We start from the raw sequence: 16604 nt of genomic DNA, 5'->3' as shown, positions 1-16604 counted from the left end.
GTTATAATTAACCACAGTGAAGACCAGTGTTATGAATATATTAAATTAACTTTTCTTTTCTAACAGGTTGATCCCGTTGATGCAGGCACAGACAACGGCTTCACCTTCACTGCTCCTAACTGGCCCACCGATCCACAGGGTGAAGCTTATCGAATCACTGCCCATTATCCAGCCCATCCAGCGGGATCATTTTTCTATCCCTACCTGAAGCGTTTACCACCCATCGCAACGTTTCAATTTATTAAGGTGAGTTAACATAATAAGTAGAAAATAGTATTTACCAGTTTTCATAAAATCACTAACTGAATATTTCAAGCAATAAACATTAATTTGCACATTAAGAGTAATTAATGTTGCAAATAATAAATAATAAAAATTTTAAAATAGTTAGTTGCTGTATGAGACATACCACAAAATAGAAAGCGGTAAATATATTTTAATATGTTTTAATATACAAACATATATAACGTAATTAATATTATATATGAAATTTATTTCTGATCCTATATTGAAAATATTGTCAAAACGAATTTTAGTAGCATAACATAAATTTTAAACTATTTTTTTTTACAAAATATGTATCTATTAAAAATATTTCTTTATTATGTGACAAACATGATTAGCTTAATAAATCTCGATAGAATTTCAAACTTATTTTATACCTACAAAATAGATATTTTGCAACTTATATGCAATATAAACTATGAAATTGTTTTCAGATCAAAGAGTATGAACTGTCGGAGGTTTTCCATCATTCCGAAGACGATCGCCGTTACGACGTGTTGAAAATGGAGAACCTGAGCCCAGGCAATTTGAATTCAGCCGATAACAACGACATCGAAATCGCAATCGAGGAGGAGAGACAGGAGCAAGAGATTCACCAAAGAGCAAAAGTGAAACCAAAGTCTAGAAGCAACAATTACTACACCGACTACAAGAGGTACACAGTGTCGACGCCACAAAGCACCAGCACGTATACAGAAGATAATAAGCTGAGTAATACACTGTAAGTGATTGTTTCTATCTATTTATTGATATTATGATTGATGAATCCACATATAACGGAGAGTCGATCAAAACTTAATATTATTCATATCATTACATCAATAATTACAAAAAAATTACAAAACATTAAGATCGTCTCAGTTTTTATATGTAAATGAGTTTTGTATTACCAAATTTGGTTTGTTAGCTCGATTATGCAATTAATTAGTAGCTCAAGCAAGGAGAATCTGATGATCTGTAAGAGTAGAGTAAAGCATAGAAGCAATTAATTGTAGATGTTCCGTATGTTGTCAAATATGACCGAGTTTTCTCGAGTATCGTAGTAATCTAATTTCTTTTTTCCTTATATATATATATATATATATATATATATATATATATATATATATATATATATAAGGAAAAACAATTAAGGCATTGCACAGATGCACACCTGTTTTGTCCCCGTGACAACAATTCATAAATTGGACTAAACTGCTACCTCATTCAACATATTCTCCAGTTTTGTCCCTCTGAGGCTATTTCCCGTTTCCAAACTTGAAGATATGAATGGATAGCAAGAAATTTAGGTGAATGAAAAAGTCGTAACTGAAATAAACACCTTCTTTTGAGGGCGTTGAGGAACTATATAGGAACCTATTATATGGCAGGAATAAAATATTAGAAAAACGCCGGAATAAATGTATTGAGTTAAAAGACGATTTGAGATATTGATTATACTTTCATTTAAAAAATCACTTATTGAACTACCCTCATAATATACAATTTGGCAAACATATTTTCTCAAACAATGAAGATGTTGCCAATATATCGAATTGCCTACAATAATAATATTTAAACCACCGAATCAAAAGCGAAATATAATAACTCACAATCTCGTTGCCTAATATAAAACTAATAGTTTCAGGTCAAACTATTAGTTTTAGCCATTGTCTTCGTCTAATTTGACCGTTACGCTAATCCACCTAGTTATTAAGCCCAAACTTTGAAGCGCTCACCAACTGGCAAGCCTGGATTTAATACAAATATTTGGAAATTGCCTTGGGACACCACTCAGTTTATACACTGCATCCATATAAAAGGGAAGGGATGATATATATATTGGGTTTGTGTAATTATACAAAAACTTCTCCATATTTGATTACATTGAGGGGGAAGTTCTAACACTATATACCTAGCCAATTATTCATATCTCAAATATCAAACGTATCTTGATCAATTTAAACGTAGAACGCGCTAGAGTTAACTAATTAGTTTCAATATTTATTTATTTCAAATTTACTAGATGCTAATGTTTACAGTTTGGTTAAGATCATTAATAATTCTAGTATTATATAGATTTTATATATTCATAAAACACTGAACCTTAATTTGTAATAAGTAAGAATTATATATATATATATATATATATATATATATATATATATATACTTATATACACTTTATATATTTATATACACTAGATACAGGAATAAAAAGAAAAAGGCTGATAATATTTAGAACGAAAGAACAGATAAAGATTATTAATGAAAATTATAACAAATAGATATGGTAAAGTTACCATGAGAGAAAATAAAATATTGATTATTTTAATAGATACAACAAAAATAAAGGGAATATAAATACGAAGGAATAAAAAAAATAAAAATAATCAAATTAAAATATAGGTATATTTATATGAAAACAGAAAGACCAATTCGAATAATTATCAAGGATAAGAAATAAATAATATATAATACATAAGATAACATATAGAAGATAACAAGCAAAAAGTGAGGGATAATAAATAAGAAAGAACTGAAAAATGATTCCAGAAAATGAAAGAAAGGTATAGTAAATAGAACAAAAGATCAAGAGAATATCATTAGAAAATGTTTTAACACAAAATTAAGAAAAATATATGAATGAAACAAGAAAATTCTAAAACATGAAAGAAATAGCACACTAATTTTAAAAACACTTAAAATAACAACAGTGGAAAACAATGTTTCAAAAATCAAGATATCTGTACAGATTTAAATGATATGATATGCCATCAGTTATTTACATATTTTACTAAGCTTATAATTTATATGGATAAAAAAACGAACTTTGTCACGATTGTTTCAGACATCCAAACGAAATTCCTGTAACGTCTTCTGCGCCATTCCCAGCTGTGGTTCCACGCGGTGATAAAGAAGCCATCTTAAACAGTATCGCCGACTCGTACATAAACCAGAGCAATGACAAAACCCAGCATAAGAAGTACAGGAAACTGAAGAAAACGCCGAGAAAAATCCGTAAGTTTTTTACATCCATTTATTTTTTATTAGGAATACTTAAATACTATTATAATTATGATAAAGCTTGAATTATGATGACGATGATAATTAGGTTATCTTAAAATTTAATATAATTCGAAATTTGGTGGGAAAACTGAAAATCTGAAGATAATGATTTCACTCAAAAGCTCAAAACTCAAAAGCTAATAGAAGTAGCGTAATAAAGAGAAAACCATATCCCGTAAACCATAAAAACATCAGTTTCAAGTTAGGTTAAAGAGTTATGTACACATGTCTAGTGGATAAGTATAAATTGAGAATTATATTACAACACAATTCTTAAGCTTAGAATCCATCTTAGTCCAGTATAAACTTTATATTTCCTACATGTTTATTTTTTTAATAAAAACCGTTAGTTCTAAACTGCAACAATTTTTTTGCTTTTACCATAAAGAACATTAAAATCAACACTTCTTGGTGAACGTTGATGAGGACTAATCATTTCAACACAGACGTCTAACATTCTCTAACCGGTGTTTTCAAACGCATCTTCATGTTTGATTGATATTTCTTTGAGGTATGTCTTTCTTATTTTGGTAAACTTTCACTGATTTATTCACCAATGCCGTATTACTACTTTGTCGGATCAATATTAAAACATCTACCGATTTTCTTTCAATGTTTCCTCAAAAGCATCAGTTTTCCATGATTATTCCAAAGTGGTCTGAGTTGGCTGACGAGTTTCAATCAAATGCATAATTAAGTCACTATATGGCGACTTTATTATTTGTTGTTGAAACATAAAATGGTAAGCAAAAATAGAAAAAAAAGATGATTGAGAAAACGATAGTGATCAAGCTATGTACATCTTTATATCAAATACGTTGCTGTTGGTGCCGCAAGACTTCTTCGGTCAGTTCTTCTTCAGTAAATCTCGCCACAGTTAGCGGTCGACCACAGCTGTTCTGGCCTCGGACAATGTTAGTCTCTTATTTTTCAGATCGCTATTCATAATTTTAGCCCATGTCTTTTTCGAATCTGTTTGCTCTATCTTCTATCCAAAAGGTCAATTTGGTCACAGAAGTATGTGAGGAACTCTATCACTTCTCATTCGAAAGAAATGTCCAAGTTATTATAATCTTCGTCTCCGAATTTGCAAGTGACCAATTTAGAGACCATCATTCCCGTTAAAGGCATGTTAGAAATGATTGTTTCTTTCAGATAACTTTTTTTCCTTATACAGTCACTAACGTGCATTTATAAACTCCTCCCAATAAAACAGCCAACGCACGGCCTCAACACCGGCGAATGTATTGCCAAATTCACTTTATAAAACCGTAAAATCCCTTTAAACTCTGAATCAAAAAGAGACAAAATTAATAAATGAAATAAATATAATATTTAGATAATATTTAGTATTTTAATCAACATTTGGCCCGATTGAATTCTTCATTTTGTAAAAAACTTTAACTATGGCTAAAGCCTCCAGGTTGATATACGGGAAATGGACGAAATAATATAAACACTTGCTACAGACCCAACATTTATTTTTTAATAAGGTGATAAACCATAACTTGTTTTAAAAATAGCTGCAATTCTTCGCGCAATAGTGTCTGAATAGTTTCTAAACCATTGTAGTTTCATTTCTGTATCAAAACATTGATTTAATGATGTCAGTCTGGCGATAAATCCTGGTTCAAAGGATTCGTTTAAAATCTTAAGATCAAATAAAGTAACCAGTGAAGACCAGAGACCAGAATGAGAACTAAAGTTTGAAATGTATATAAATAAATTAGCTTCGAAATACATTAAAAATTGAAAATATTTTTTTCTCAAACGATTATATCCACGCTTCTTAATTTTTCATGAAATACGAAAGAATTTTTGCAATAACCATCGTTTTCACTGACTTGTGACACGTTGCATTGTCTTGGTGAAGCAGCACTTTCTTTTTCTTCAAATGCGGCCGTTGTTCGGCGATTTCGTCCTTCAAACGGTCCAATAACGCTATGTAATAGTCGCTGTTGATGGCCCTTTCTTTTCCAAGGTATTCAATGAAAATTATTCCATGCGCATCCCAAAATACAGACTCCATAACCTTGCCAGCCAACAATTGCGTTTTCCCATGCTTTGGAGCGGGTTTATCGTGTGGAGTTCACTCGGATGACTGTCGATTGGACTTTGGAGTGTAATGATGGAGTCATATTTCATCCATTGTCACATATCGACGCAAACACTCCGGTTTATTACGCTTGATCATCTTCAAACACTGAACCGAATTATCAACTCATCATTGTATTTGGTCTAAAGTGAGCTCGCGCGGCACCCACTTTACACGGAGCTTTCTCATACCCAAATATTCGTGAATGATATGATGTACACGTTCAGTTGATATCTTTAGAGTGTCTGCTAATTCATTCAATTTCATTTTACGGTCATTCAATATCATTTTATGGATTTTTTAAATGTTTTCGTCGGTAACAACCTATTTTGGGCGTTCGCTGTGTTCACCGTCTTCGGTGTTCATTTCACCACCTCCAAAATTAGCGTACCAATCTTTGATGATTGATTTTCCTGGGACAGTGTCCGGAAACTCGGCATCAAGCCAAGTTGTTGCTTCAACTGCACTTTTTCCTTTCAAAAAGCAATATTTTATCAACATGCGAAATTCCTTTTTATCAATTTTTTTCACAATAACAAAAGTTGCTTCACTCAAAATGTTATAATTCACAAACTAATGATCCGACAGCTTTCAAATGTATGCACGCATCTTTTGAGGGTTAGGGCTAATTAAAAAACATATGGATTTAATTCTAGTAGCGCCGTCTATGTGTCAGACGTACAGAATCTTTAGTGTTAACGAATGTTCGTTTCGTTGCTTCATTTATATAACAAAAATGCCTTTTTGATTATTATTTAATGGTTATCGGTTATTTCCAGGTCCACCAAGAGACTGCCGCGTCAGCGAATGGTCCGAATGGAGTAGTTGTAGTAAATCCTGCGGCATTGGCGAGATGCAACGCAAACGCGAGGTCATCAAGCACGCCCGAAGAGGCGGAAGAGTATGCCCACGTCTAATCGAAACAAAGTGGTGTGGAAGTGCACGCTCATGCAACAAAGAGTACTTCAATTATTAGATTACAAAACAAAATATATAAAAGCAAAGAATCGAGAGTGATTTCACTGGAATATCGCCCATCACCAATGCCAAATAAACACAAAACGAAGATAAATGAGTCAGATTGCGAGCAAAACAAATGTCGTAGGATATGGAAGACTTTTACATCAAGTGATCTAGTGTTAATAATTTTTCACAATCATATAAATAAATTTAACAAAAAAATAAAAACACTTCTTATGACGCTACCAATAGTGCATAAACAAAACATTTTTTGTAAATCAATATAACGTCTTTTGTAGTATGTATGTAAACAAATATCTCCTACTAAAACCCCTTCAAGTTTTTTTACGTGAATGAAAATCAAGAGCCGAGAAAAGTATGTTAATTATTTTGTTGAAAAAACTGAGAATCTTTGAAAATAATATCATAATATGAACCACAAAATCATCCTCACAAGAGATTTTTGGTTCCAGACTGCAAATAGGTTTATCAGAGGCTTAAATATCGTATAAAATGTTCTAAACGAATCAAAGTAATGCTTTTTAACTCTACAAATTATATGTATTTACGTAGTTCATATGTGATCATACTTAATAATGACTAGATATGATTTACCCTAAATTTTATTTACTCATGCATATTAACTTGCACTTATGTCTTACGAAAAATTAAAAAGAAACCCCTAAAATGTTCTAAATGTTCGATAACAGTCAATATAAAGTAACATACTACAAAAAAAATAATAATATTAAATGTGTAAATGTAAATGAATTAATACCAAAAATCAAATGTGGGATTATCAACTTTGATGTGGACTTTTGATGTAATATATTTCCTTACATATAGAATTATAATGCTTTTTTATATATAATTACAGCAAACAAAAATAAACTCGTTCAAGGAGAAGAAAGTCGAAAAATTTCGTCCAAATAAAATGTAATAAAATGCCAAGTCAAAATTATACAAAATATTAGCAATATCAAATATGTCTGAGTGCTTTATACACATGTTTTCTATAGGCATCAGGTAACCTAAGCAATCATGATAAAAATGGATTAAAATCACCATATTTCTTTATCAAAATGACAGAGAACAATTTTTAGAACTTTTTATACCTAGATTTTGATGTTTCTCTCACTCATGCGTCTATCTCTCTTTCATCTACTTTAAATGTTGACTAAAAAAATGCTCACTATATATAAACCAAATGAAAAAAAAAGCCATAACCTTTGTAGGAAGGTACATGACAGGTGGAGCTAACCGAAACCGATGATTGGTTTCAATGCGATTTTTGAAGCTCTACGACGTTCAATATTCATCAACTTTTATATTTTAAACGTTTGTAAGTTGTAAAGTACATGTAATAATGTGTAAAATATTAATTTTAGTCCTTAACTATTACTAATTAATTTTTTTTTTGTTAATTGTGTGAATGCCAATTTCTAGTAGTGTATTATCAAGCTGTTAAGTTACTTTTCTACTGATCAGTTGAAAGTCAGATGAAAAAATCAACCTTTATCGATATACATATAGTGAAATATCATTTTTTAAATGTATAAAGGTTCATTTTTCACGATTCAGATATGCCTAGTAACAATTATAGAGTTTATATGATACAAACATCCGTCAAGGTAATAGTTTATTTCCGATTATTTAGTCCACAACAACGCTGAGATGTGAAAAGTACAGCGCACGGTATCAGTTGAATTAAAATGGAACTGGGATGTTTGTAGCAATCCAATTGTTTCCTCATTGTTTTATTAGTACTCTATTAAAACCTAATGATTAATGTATTCTATACGAATGAAATAAACGTTATATTTAGATAATATTTTGTGTTTTAATCTACATTTATTCCTATTAAATTCTTTATTTTTTCCTCTAAGGTATTAAACTGCAATTCGCTTTTAAAGCACGTGTAATTCTTCGCGCAATAGGGTTCTGAATAGTTTCCGACGACATGTTGCCCCATTCTTGTACCAATATGTGCGCCAATTGCTCTAAATGATGCCCTGGACAAGAGAGATACTTGATGATATTTCAGGAAAAAGTGGAAACTGTCAGTTTTTGTATAAAGTGGATAGTTTTATATTTTATTTAAATTATTCTTTATTTTATTATTCATTAATTTTGAAACTTTTGAAGTTACACCAAAAATTCTGTCACTATATTATTAAGCAGCTAATTTTACATGAGTATTAATGTTTTCATTCATATATCTTGGTTTAAATTGGAGTTTTAACGGAAAGTCTGAAAATAGCCAAAAATCGCGATTTTTCCTGAGTATATATATGGAAAAATAGTTAAAAAGAATTAGGTCAGCAAATGAACCTAAACTTTCATATTTCATGAATTATGGGACGAAGAAAACGTGGAAACCGTCAGTTTTTGTCTAAAGTGTATACTTTTTTAGATATGGCAATAATTTATTTTAAATAATTCTTTAGAAAAAAAATAAAACTTTGATATAATCCTGAAACTTATGAAGTTACACCAAAAATTCTGCCACTATCTTGTTAAGCAGCTAATTTTACATGAGTATTGATGTTTTCATTAATATATCTTGGTTTAAATTGGAGTTTTAACGAAAAGTCTGAAAATAGCCAAAAATCGCGATTTTTCCTGAGTATATGGAAAAATAGTCAAAAAGAATTAGGTCAGCAAATGAACCTAAACTTTCATATTTCATGAATTATGGGACGAAAAAAACGTGGAAACCGTCAGTTTTTGTCTAAAGTGTATACTTTTTTAGATATGGCAGTAATGGATTTTAAATAATTCTTTACAAAGAAAATAAAACTTTGATATAATCCTGAAACTTTTGAAGTTACACCAAAAATTCTGTCACTATCTTGTTAAGCAGCTAATATTACATGAGTATTGATGTTTTCATTAATATATCTTGGTTTAAATTGGAGTTTTAACGAAAAGTCTGAAAATAGCCAAAAATCGCGATTTTTCCTGAGTATATATATGGAAAAATAGTCAAAAAGAATTAGGTCAGCAAATGAACCAAAACTTTCATATTTCATGAATTATGGGACGAAAAAAACGTGGAAACCGTCAGTTTTTGTCTAAAGTGTATACTTTTTAGATATGGCAGTAATGGATTTTAAATAATTCTTTACAAAGAAAATAAAACTTTGATATAATCCTGAAACTTTTGAAGTTACACCAAAAATTCTGTCACAATCTTGTTAAGCAGCTAATTTTACATGAGTATTGATGTTTTCATTAATATATCTTGGTTTAAATTGGAGTTTGAACGAAAAGTCTGAAAATAGCCAAAAATCGCGATTTTTCCTGAGTATATATATGGAAAAATAGTCAAAAAGAATTAGGTCAGCAAATGAACCAAAACTTTCATATTTCATGAATTATGGGACGAAAAAAACGTGGAAACCGTCAGTTTTTGTCTAAAGTGTATACTCTTTTATATATGGCAGTAATGGATTTTAAATAATTCTTTACAAAGAAAATAAAACTTTGATGTAATCCTGAAACTGTTGAAGTTACACCAAAAATTCTGTCACAGTCTTATTAAGCAGCTAATTTTACATGAGTATTGATGTTTTCATTAATATATCTTGGTTTAAACTGGAGTTTTAACGAAAAGTCTGAAAATAGCAAAAAAACGCAATTTTTCCTGAGCATATATATGGAAAAATAGTTAAAAAGAATTAGGTCAGCAAATGAACCAAAACTTTCATATTTCATGAAATATGGGTCGAAAAAAACGTGGAAACTGTCAGTTTTTGTCTAAAGTGTATACTTTTTTAGATATGGCAGTAATGGATTTTAAATAATTCTTTACAAAGAAAATAAAGCTTTGATGTAATCCTGAAACTTTTGAAGTTACACCAAAAATTCTGTCACTATCTTGTTAAGCAGCTAATTTTACATGAGTATTGATGTTTTCATTAATATATCTTGGTTTAAATTGGAGTTTTAATGAAAAGTCTGAAAATAGCCAAAAATCGCGATTTTTCCTGAGTATATATATGGAAAAATAGTCAAAAAGAATTAGGTCAGCAAATGAACCAAAACTTTCATATTTCATGAATTATGGGTCGAAAAAAACGTGGAAACCGTCACTTTTTGTCTAAAGTGTATACTTTTTTAGATATGGCAATAATGGATTTTAAATAATGCTTTACAAAAAAATAAAACTTTGATATAATCCTGAAACTTTTGAAGTTACACCAAAAATTCTGTCACTATCTTGTTAAGCAGCTAATTTTACATGAGTATTGATGTTTTCATTAATATATCTTGGTTTAAATTGGAGATTTAACGAATAGTCTGAAAATAGCCAAAAATCGCGATTTTTCCTGAGTATATATATGGAAAAATAGTCAAAAAGAATTAGGTCAGCAAATGAACCAAAACTTTCATATTTCATGAATTATGGGTCGAAAAAAACGTGGAAACCGTCAGTTTTTGTCTAAAGTGTATACTTTTTAGATATGGCAATAATGGATTTTAAATAATGCTTTACAAAAAAAATAAAACTTTGATATAATCCTGAAACTTTTGAAGTTACACCAAAAATTCTGTCACTATCTTGTTAAGCAGCTAATTTTACATGAGTATTGATGTTTTCATTAATATATCTTGGTTTAAATTGGAGATTTAACGAATAGTCTGAAAATAGCCAAAAATCGCGATTTTTCCTGAGTATATATATGGAAAAATAGTCAAAAAGAATTAGGTCAGCAAATGAACCAAAACTTTCATATTTCATGAATTATGGGTCGAAAAAAACGTGGAAACTGTCAGTTTTTGTCTAAAGTGTATACTTTCTTAGATATGGCAATAATGGATTTTAAATAATGCTTTACAAAAAAAATAAAACTTTGATATAATCCTGAAACTTTTGAATTTACACCAAAAATTCTGTCACTATCTTGTTAAGCAGCTAATTTTACATGAGTATTGATGTTTTCATTAATATATCTTGGTTTAAATTGGAGTTTTAACGAAAAGTCTGAAAATAGCCAAAAATCGCGATTTTTCCTGAGTTATATGGAAAAATAGTCAAAAAGAAAATAGATCAGCAAATGGACTAAAACTTTCATATTTCATGAATTATGGGACGAAAAAAAAATCATTCACCATTCATCGATATACGTATAGTGAAATATCATCTTTTTAATGTATAAAGGTTCATTTTTCACGATTCAGATAATCCTAGTAACAATTCTAGGGTTTATATAATACAAACATCCGTCAAGGTAATAGTTTATTTCCGATTATTTAGTCCAAAACAACGCTGAGATGTGAAAAGTACAGCGCACGGTATCAGTTGAATTAAAATGGAACTGGAATGTTTGTAGCAATCTAATTCTGTCCTCATTGTTTTATTAGTACTCTATTAAAACCTAGTTATTAATGTATTCTATAAGAATCAAATAAACGTTATATTTATATAATATTTTGTGTTTTAATCTCTTTATTCAGATTGACATAAAGGGGATAGACGAAATAATATTAATAATATAATATAATAATATGAAATAATATGAACACCGGAATAGCGCTTGAATAGTTTCTAACGACATGCTGCCCCATTCTTGTACCAAAATTTCCTAATTGCTCTAAATAATATCCTGGACAAGAAAGATACTTGATGATATTTTGATGCTTCTCAACCCAAAGCTGAATGTTTAAACTCTGTTTTTGACTGCATAATCATATAGTAGTATTTGGCAGCAATGTACTAGTCATATTAAGAATTTCATCATTGAGAATGTCGAGATATTACTTCACAGTAATCCGGCCAGTGATGTAATTGAGAGTATTAGCTAAATATCACGATATTGATACCCAAGTCATAACGGAACCTAACAGTTAAGCCTAGATAACGCTTAACTGTAAAAAGCAGGCAGTCCGTCCTTTTGGGATTCTCATGTTAGTGAACTCATTTGGTGCTCTCATGTAGTGTTAAAATATTAGCTTTGTAGAGCTCCCGCCGCACTGCTTTTGTCTAAACAGCATTATTCTCGTGAATGATGAGTTCTGCCGTCTATTGCTACGATAGTTTTACGTTATCTGCCCTCAATCCTGCATAAGAAGGTAACAAGAAGATAATTCTGTCGAAATGTCTGAGATCGCAAGAGTTAATAACCGGAAAGGGTAACATCTGGAGTATATAGAGTATAAGAGAGAACCATTTAAGTGCCCCCTTATTCCCTTTCTATCCTAGGGATTATATTAATAGGTCGCTGTACCATCTCCGGTAATAATCTAATGTAAAAACACTTTCCTTTTTGTTGATTGAAACATTAGGCCACAAATACACAACTCAACGAAACGTCTCTCAATGGCTCTGAATTCCAATTCGTGGGAAACCCAATTTTTTGTTTAGTATAAATTAGAGATTAACTTCAATAATATAAATAATTATTGAAATATTTGACTCCAGATTTATTTGAGGAATTGCTTCATAAATTGTTGATAAATAATATATAGTTGAAGAAAATATAATCAGAATGATATATTAATACTTCTGCAATGAATATAAGTAAAAAACAGTTAATAAACAAACAAAAGTTAAAAAACATTAACAGACCGAGAAGATTAATAATAAATATTAAACTATATTAAATTGATGTGTGCTAGAGTGTAAGGCAACTCGTACTGAATATAAAATTATTATATTTCCTATTAAATTAAACTCAGGTAGTATAATATTATGTTAACTCCAATTTCGAATTTCTCTGCGAATGATTATGTGGCAGTTTAATGATTTAAACTAAATTTGAATATTATGTGTACATTGATTCATTTTTGAAACATTAACACTAACAGAAATATATAACGTGTCAAAAATGTTAATTATTAAAATATATAATTTGGCAATTTCTATAAAATAATATTATGCTAGTGTAACCTTGATAAAGTTCAACTTTAAAATATAAGGGTCGACTTTACGAAGTTAATCTGTGTCTAGCATCCTGTCTAGCTTAAAATCGTGCGTGAAATGATTTTTTTAGCATTGCAGTGTTAGCTATTTGTGCAAAATGCGATGCAATGATGACCAATGAACATTTGAAGCACTTTTACTCTAAATTAAATGATCTGGATCGTCAGGAATATACACTCTTTCGGATTTTCTACTGTTCTTGATGCATTTGGTCGCCAGAATTTTGATTTTACTATTACTTTAGACACATCAATCGCGATTTTTCCTGAGTATATATATGGAAAAATAGTCAAAAAGAATTAGGTCAGCAAATGAACCAAAACTTTCATACTTCATGAATTATGGGACGAAAAAAACGTGGAAACTGTCAGTTTTCATATAAAGTTCATACTTTTTCGGATATAATCAATAATGTAGTTTGAACTATTTTTTGCAGAAAACATCATTTTGATGTAATTCCGGAAATTTTGAATTGCAAAATGCGATGCAATGATGACCAGTGAACATTTGAAGCACTTTTACTCTAAATTAGATGATCTGGATCGTCACTTTCGGATTTTCTACTGTTCTTGATGCATTTGGTCGCCAGAAGTTTTCTCTAACTCCCTAGCTAAGTTTCGACTAACAGGAATATTCGGCATATATTAGTCAGAAAACTAAATAAATATAAACGTTCTTTTGAGACATCATATATTATGAACCAATTAAAAGCCCAACGTTTTTTGTGTAATGGTTATTAAAGATGAGAAGATTATAAATAAAAGATCAAGACAAAAGTTCGCTGAAATCCAAATACCGTTAAATATATTTCAGAAAGTCCGTGGACATTGATGCATTACCAACAGACATGACAAATCCTAATTGATTTTAGCTTTTGCTGATAATGGAAGTACGCTGATGGTTTACACAATAAATGACAGTAAAACTTTCCATTATCGAGTCACACCCAACGCGCTCAATTACATCAAATAATATGTTAGAACGATGAACTAAAAATAGGGAAATAAACAGACTTTACAGCTATTGTAGGTCAGATAATGGGCCGTCATTATTAGGATCTAAAATAATTTCTTTAAGTTTAGTTTAGTGAAATTATTTAACTTAGTCAATGTCGAATGAACATTCTGTTGAAAATTGTCGAAAATATATTTAATATTTTCACAAGAATGAAAAATGTCGCTTTATGGGGCTGATTGAAATACGCTGGTCTTCTGAAGTTTTCGTTTTACTACAAAACTATTGCTATTGTTCATTACAGTAGAAAAGCTCATATATAACAAATATTAGGCCTATAAATTAGTTTGAAAGGATTTTTTATTACTAATAATTAAGAGAAACACAATATAAGTTTACAAAAGATTCTTTACACAAAATCTAACTATCATTTTAAAATTCTTAAGCCTTTAAAGATCTTGTTTCCAAGCTCTTAACCAAAAATACTATTGATTCTTTAACATATTCTACCCAATTAGCTACAGTTAATTCTTCAAATAAATGAGTGTAAATTTAGCCTGATAAAAAAACCCATATACGTCATAAAATCTATTAGTATCTGATTGAGTTAAACTTTAAAGTGTTAAACAATTTAAACACTTAAAATAATTCTAGCAAGTGACAATAAAATATATAAATAAATATTCTCGTCTGAGTACTTAAATACATTTAATATTAACAAAGGTCAAGGATATTAAAAAAAACAATGCTTAGAATATCGGTTTAGCGTCTAGAGGGTGGACGTTTGTATCATGTTTAGTAGCTTAATATTATTACTAGATGGATGGAAAAACAGATTAATAATTGTAGAAATTACTTTATTTTTCAGTATAATTTCTTTCAACTTACACCATATACACTTGCTGTTAGTTTAATAAAAATAATATGTTTACAAGAGCTTTTCAAAAGTTTAGTGGAGACCGAGACTGTCAGCAGTTGTATAAAGAGCATAGTTTTAGATATATAAGCAATAATGGATTTTAAATTATTTTTGCAAAAAACAATTCTGAAATACAATAATTGATTATACAATTCTGAAATTTTTAAGTTACTCGGAAAAATGTGCCACTATCTTATTAACCAGATAATTTTAGATGAGTATTGATGTTTCATTAATATATCTTGGTTTAAGTTGCAGTTTTAACGAAAAGTCTGAAAATTGTCCAAAAATCGCGATTTTTCTTGAGTATATGGAAAAATAGTCAAATAAATTATAGAAAAATAGTCAAAAAAATCGGTCAAAAAATGGACTAAAACTTTCATACTTCATGAATTATGACACGAAAAAAATGTGCAAACGGTCACTTTTTGTATTAATTGAATAATTTTTGAGATATAAACAATAATGGGTTCTAAGTTATTTTTTACAAAAAAAAATATTTTGATGTAACTCTGAAACTTTTGAAGTAATACCAATAATTCTGTCACTAATAATTTAGTTTTACATTAATAAGCAACTAATTTTACATGACTGTTGATGTTTTCATTAATACATTTTGATTTAGATTACAATTTCAAAGAAAAGTCCGAAAATGGCCAAAATCGCGATTTTTCCTGAGTATTTTTTCCTGAGTAAATATGTAAAATTGGTAAAAAAATTAGGTAATTCAATTGTAATTTTTAAAAGATAATATATCAGAGGGTAATAATAGATGATGGAGAACAGAAGAAATAACAGAGATGACATACAAACACAAATTGTATAAATAAAACAATAACCAATATATAAAATGAGATAAAATTTATATAAATATCATAAATTTAAAATTAAAGTGTAACATATATAACATAGCGGACAAATATAAAAATATAGACAAAATTTATTAATAATAGCATAAAAATAGGTGTAAAATAATAATAATGTAAAAAATTTAGTTCATAATACATAATATATTAAGACGAAAAGAGTAGGTAAAAATATAATGTAAATGATATAAAGATAAAATAGTTAGGTTCAAGTTCAAAATATAATAGTTCAAATCAATCTGTAGATAAATATATCTCGAATAGACGTCAGAGCTTCACATTATAGCAAAACGTGTCAGATTTTATTTACTAATCCACAATGATCACAGGAAGGAGGAACCCAGCAATGTCCAATTATTAACCTCTGAACAGTACCTGTTTGTGCCTTTTAGTAGGCAATGTTAAAGAAGCAAAAAATCTTGGTTAATGAACCATAATTTATTATCGCCGCCCAGCAAGTCTCATTCCAGTTGAACAAGATCATTGGGATGTAGGTCTACATAATATGGGATATTAGGAATATATCTGCTATTTTTCTGCTGTAAGGAGGGGA

General features: G+C 29.7%; 1 protein-coding gene across 1 annotated transcript in view; it reads left to right on the top strand.

Moving 5' to 3' along the window:
- The window catches only part of mspo (M-spondin), a 243480-nt gene extending 235264 nt beyond the window's left edge, over window positions 1-8216 (top strand). The window contains exons 4-7 of the mRNA XM_076403464.1: window positions 67-246; window positions 720-1006; window positions 3115-3284; window positions 6207-8216. Of these exons, the coding sequence (XP_076259579.1) occupies window positions 67-246; window positions 720-1006; window positions 3115-3284; window positions 6207-6403 (834 nt within the window). The 3' untranslated portion in view covers window positions 6404-8216. The remainder of the gene's footprint in view (window positions 1-66; window positions 247-719; window positions 1007-3114; window positions 3285-6206) is intronic.
- The last annotated feature ends 8388 nt before the right edge of the window (window positions 8217-16604 follow it).

The sequence above is a fragment of the Rhynchophorus ferrugineus genome, unplaced genomic scaffold (genome assembly GCF_030347505.1).
Source record: "Rhynchophorus ferrugineus isolate W39M unplaced genomic scaffold, kcgeb_rfMv2 rfM4, whole genome shotgun sequence".
Classification (NCBI taxonomy): domain Eukaryota; kingdom Metazoa; phylum Arthropoda; class Insecta; order Coleoptera; family Curculionidae; genus Rhynchophorus; species Rhynchophorus ferrugineus.
Note: the sequence above shows the minus strand (reverse complement) of the source record. Positions and strands in the feature narration are given on the sequence as shown.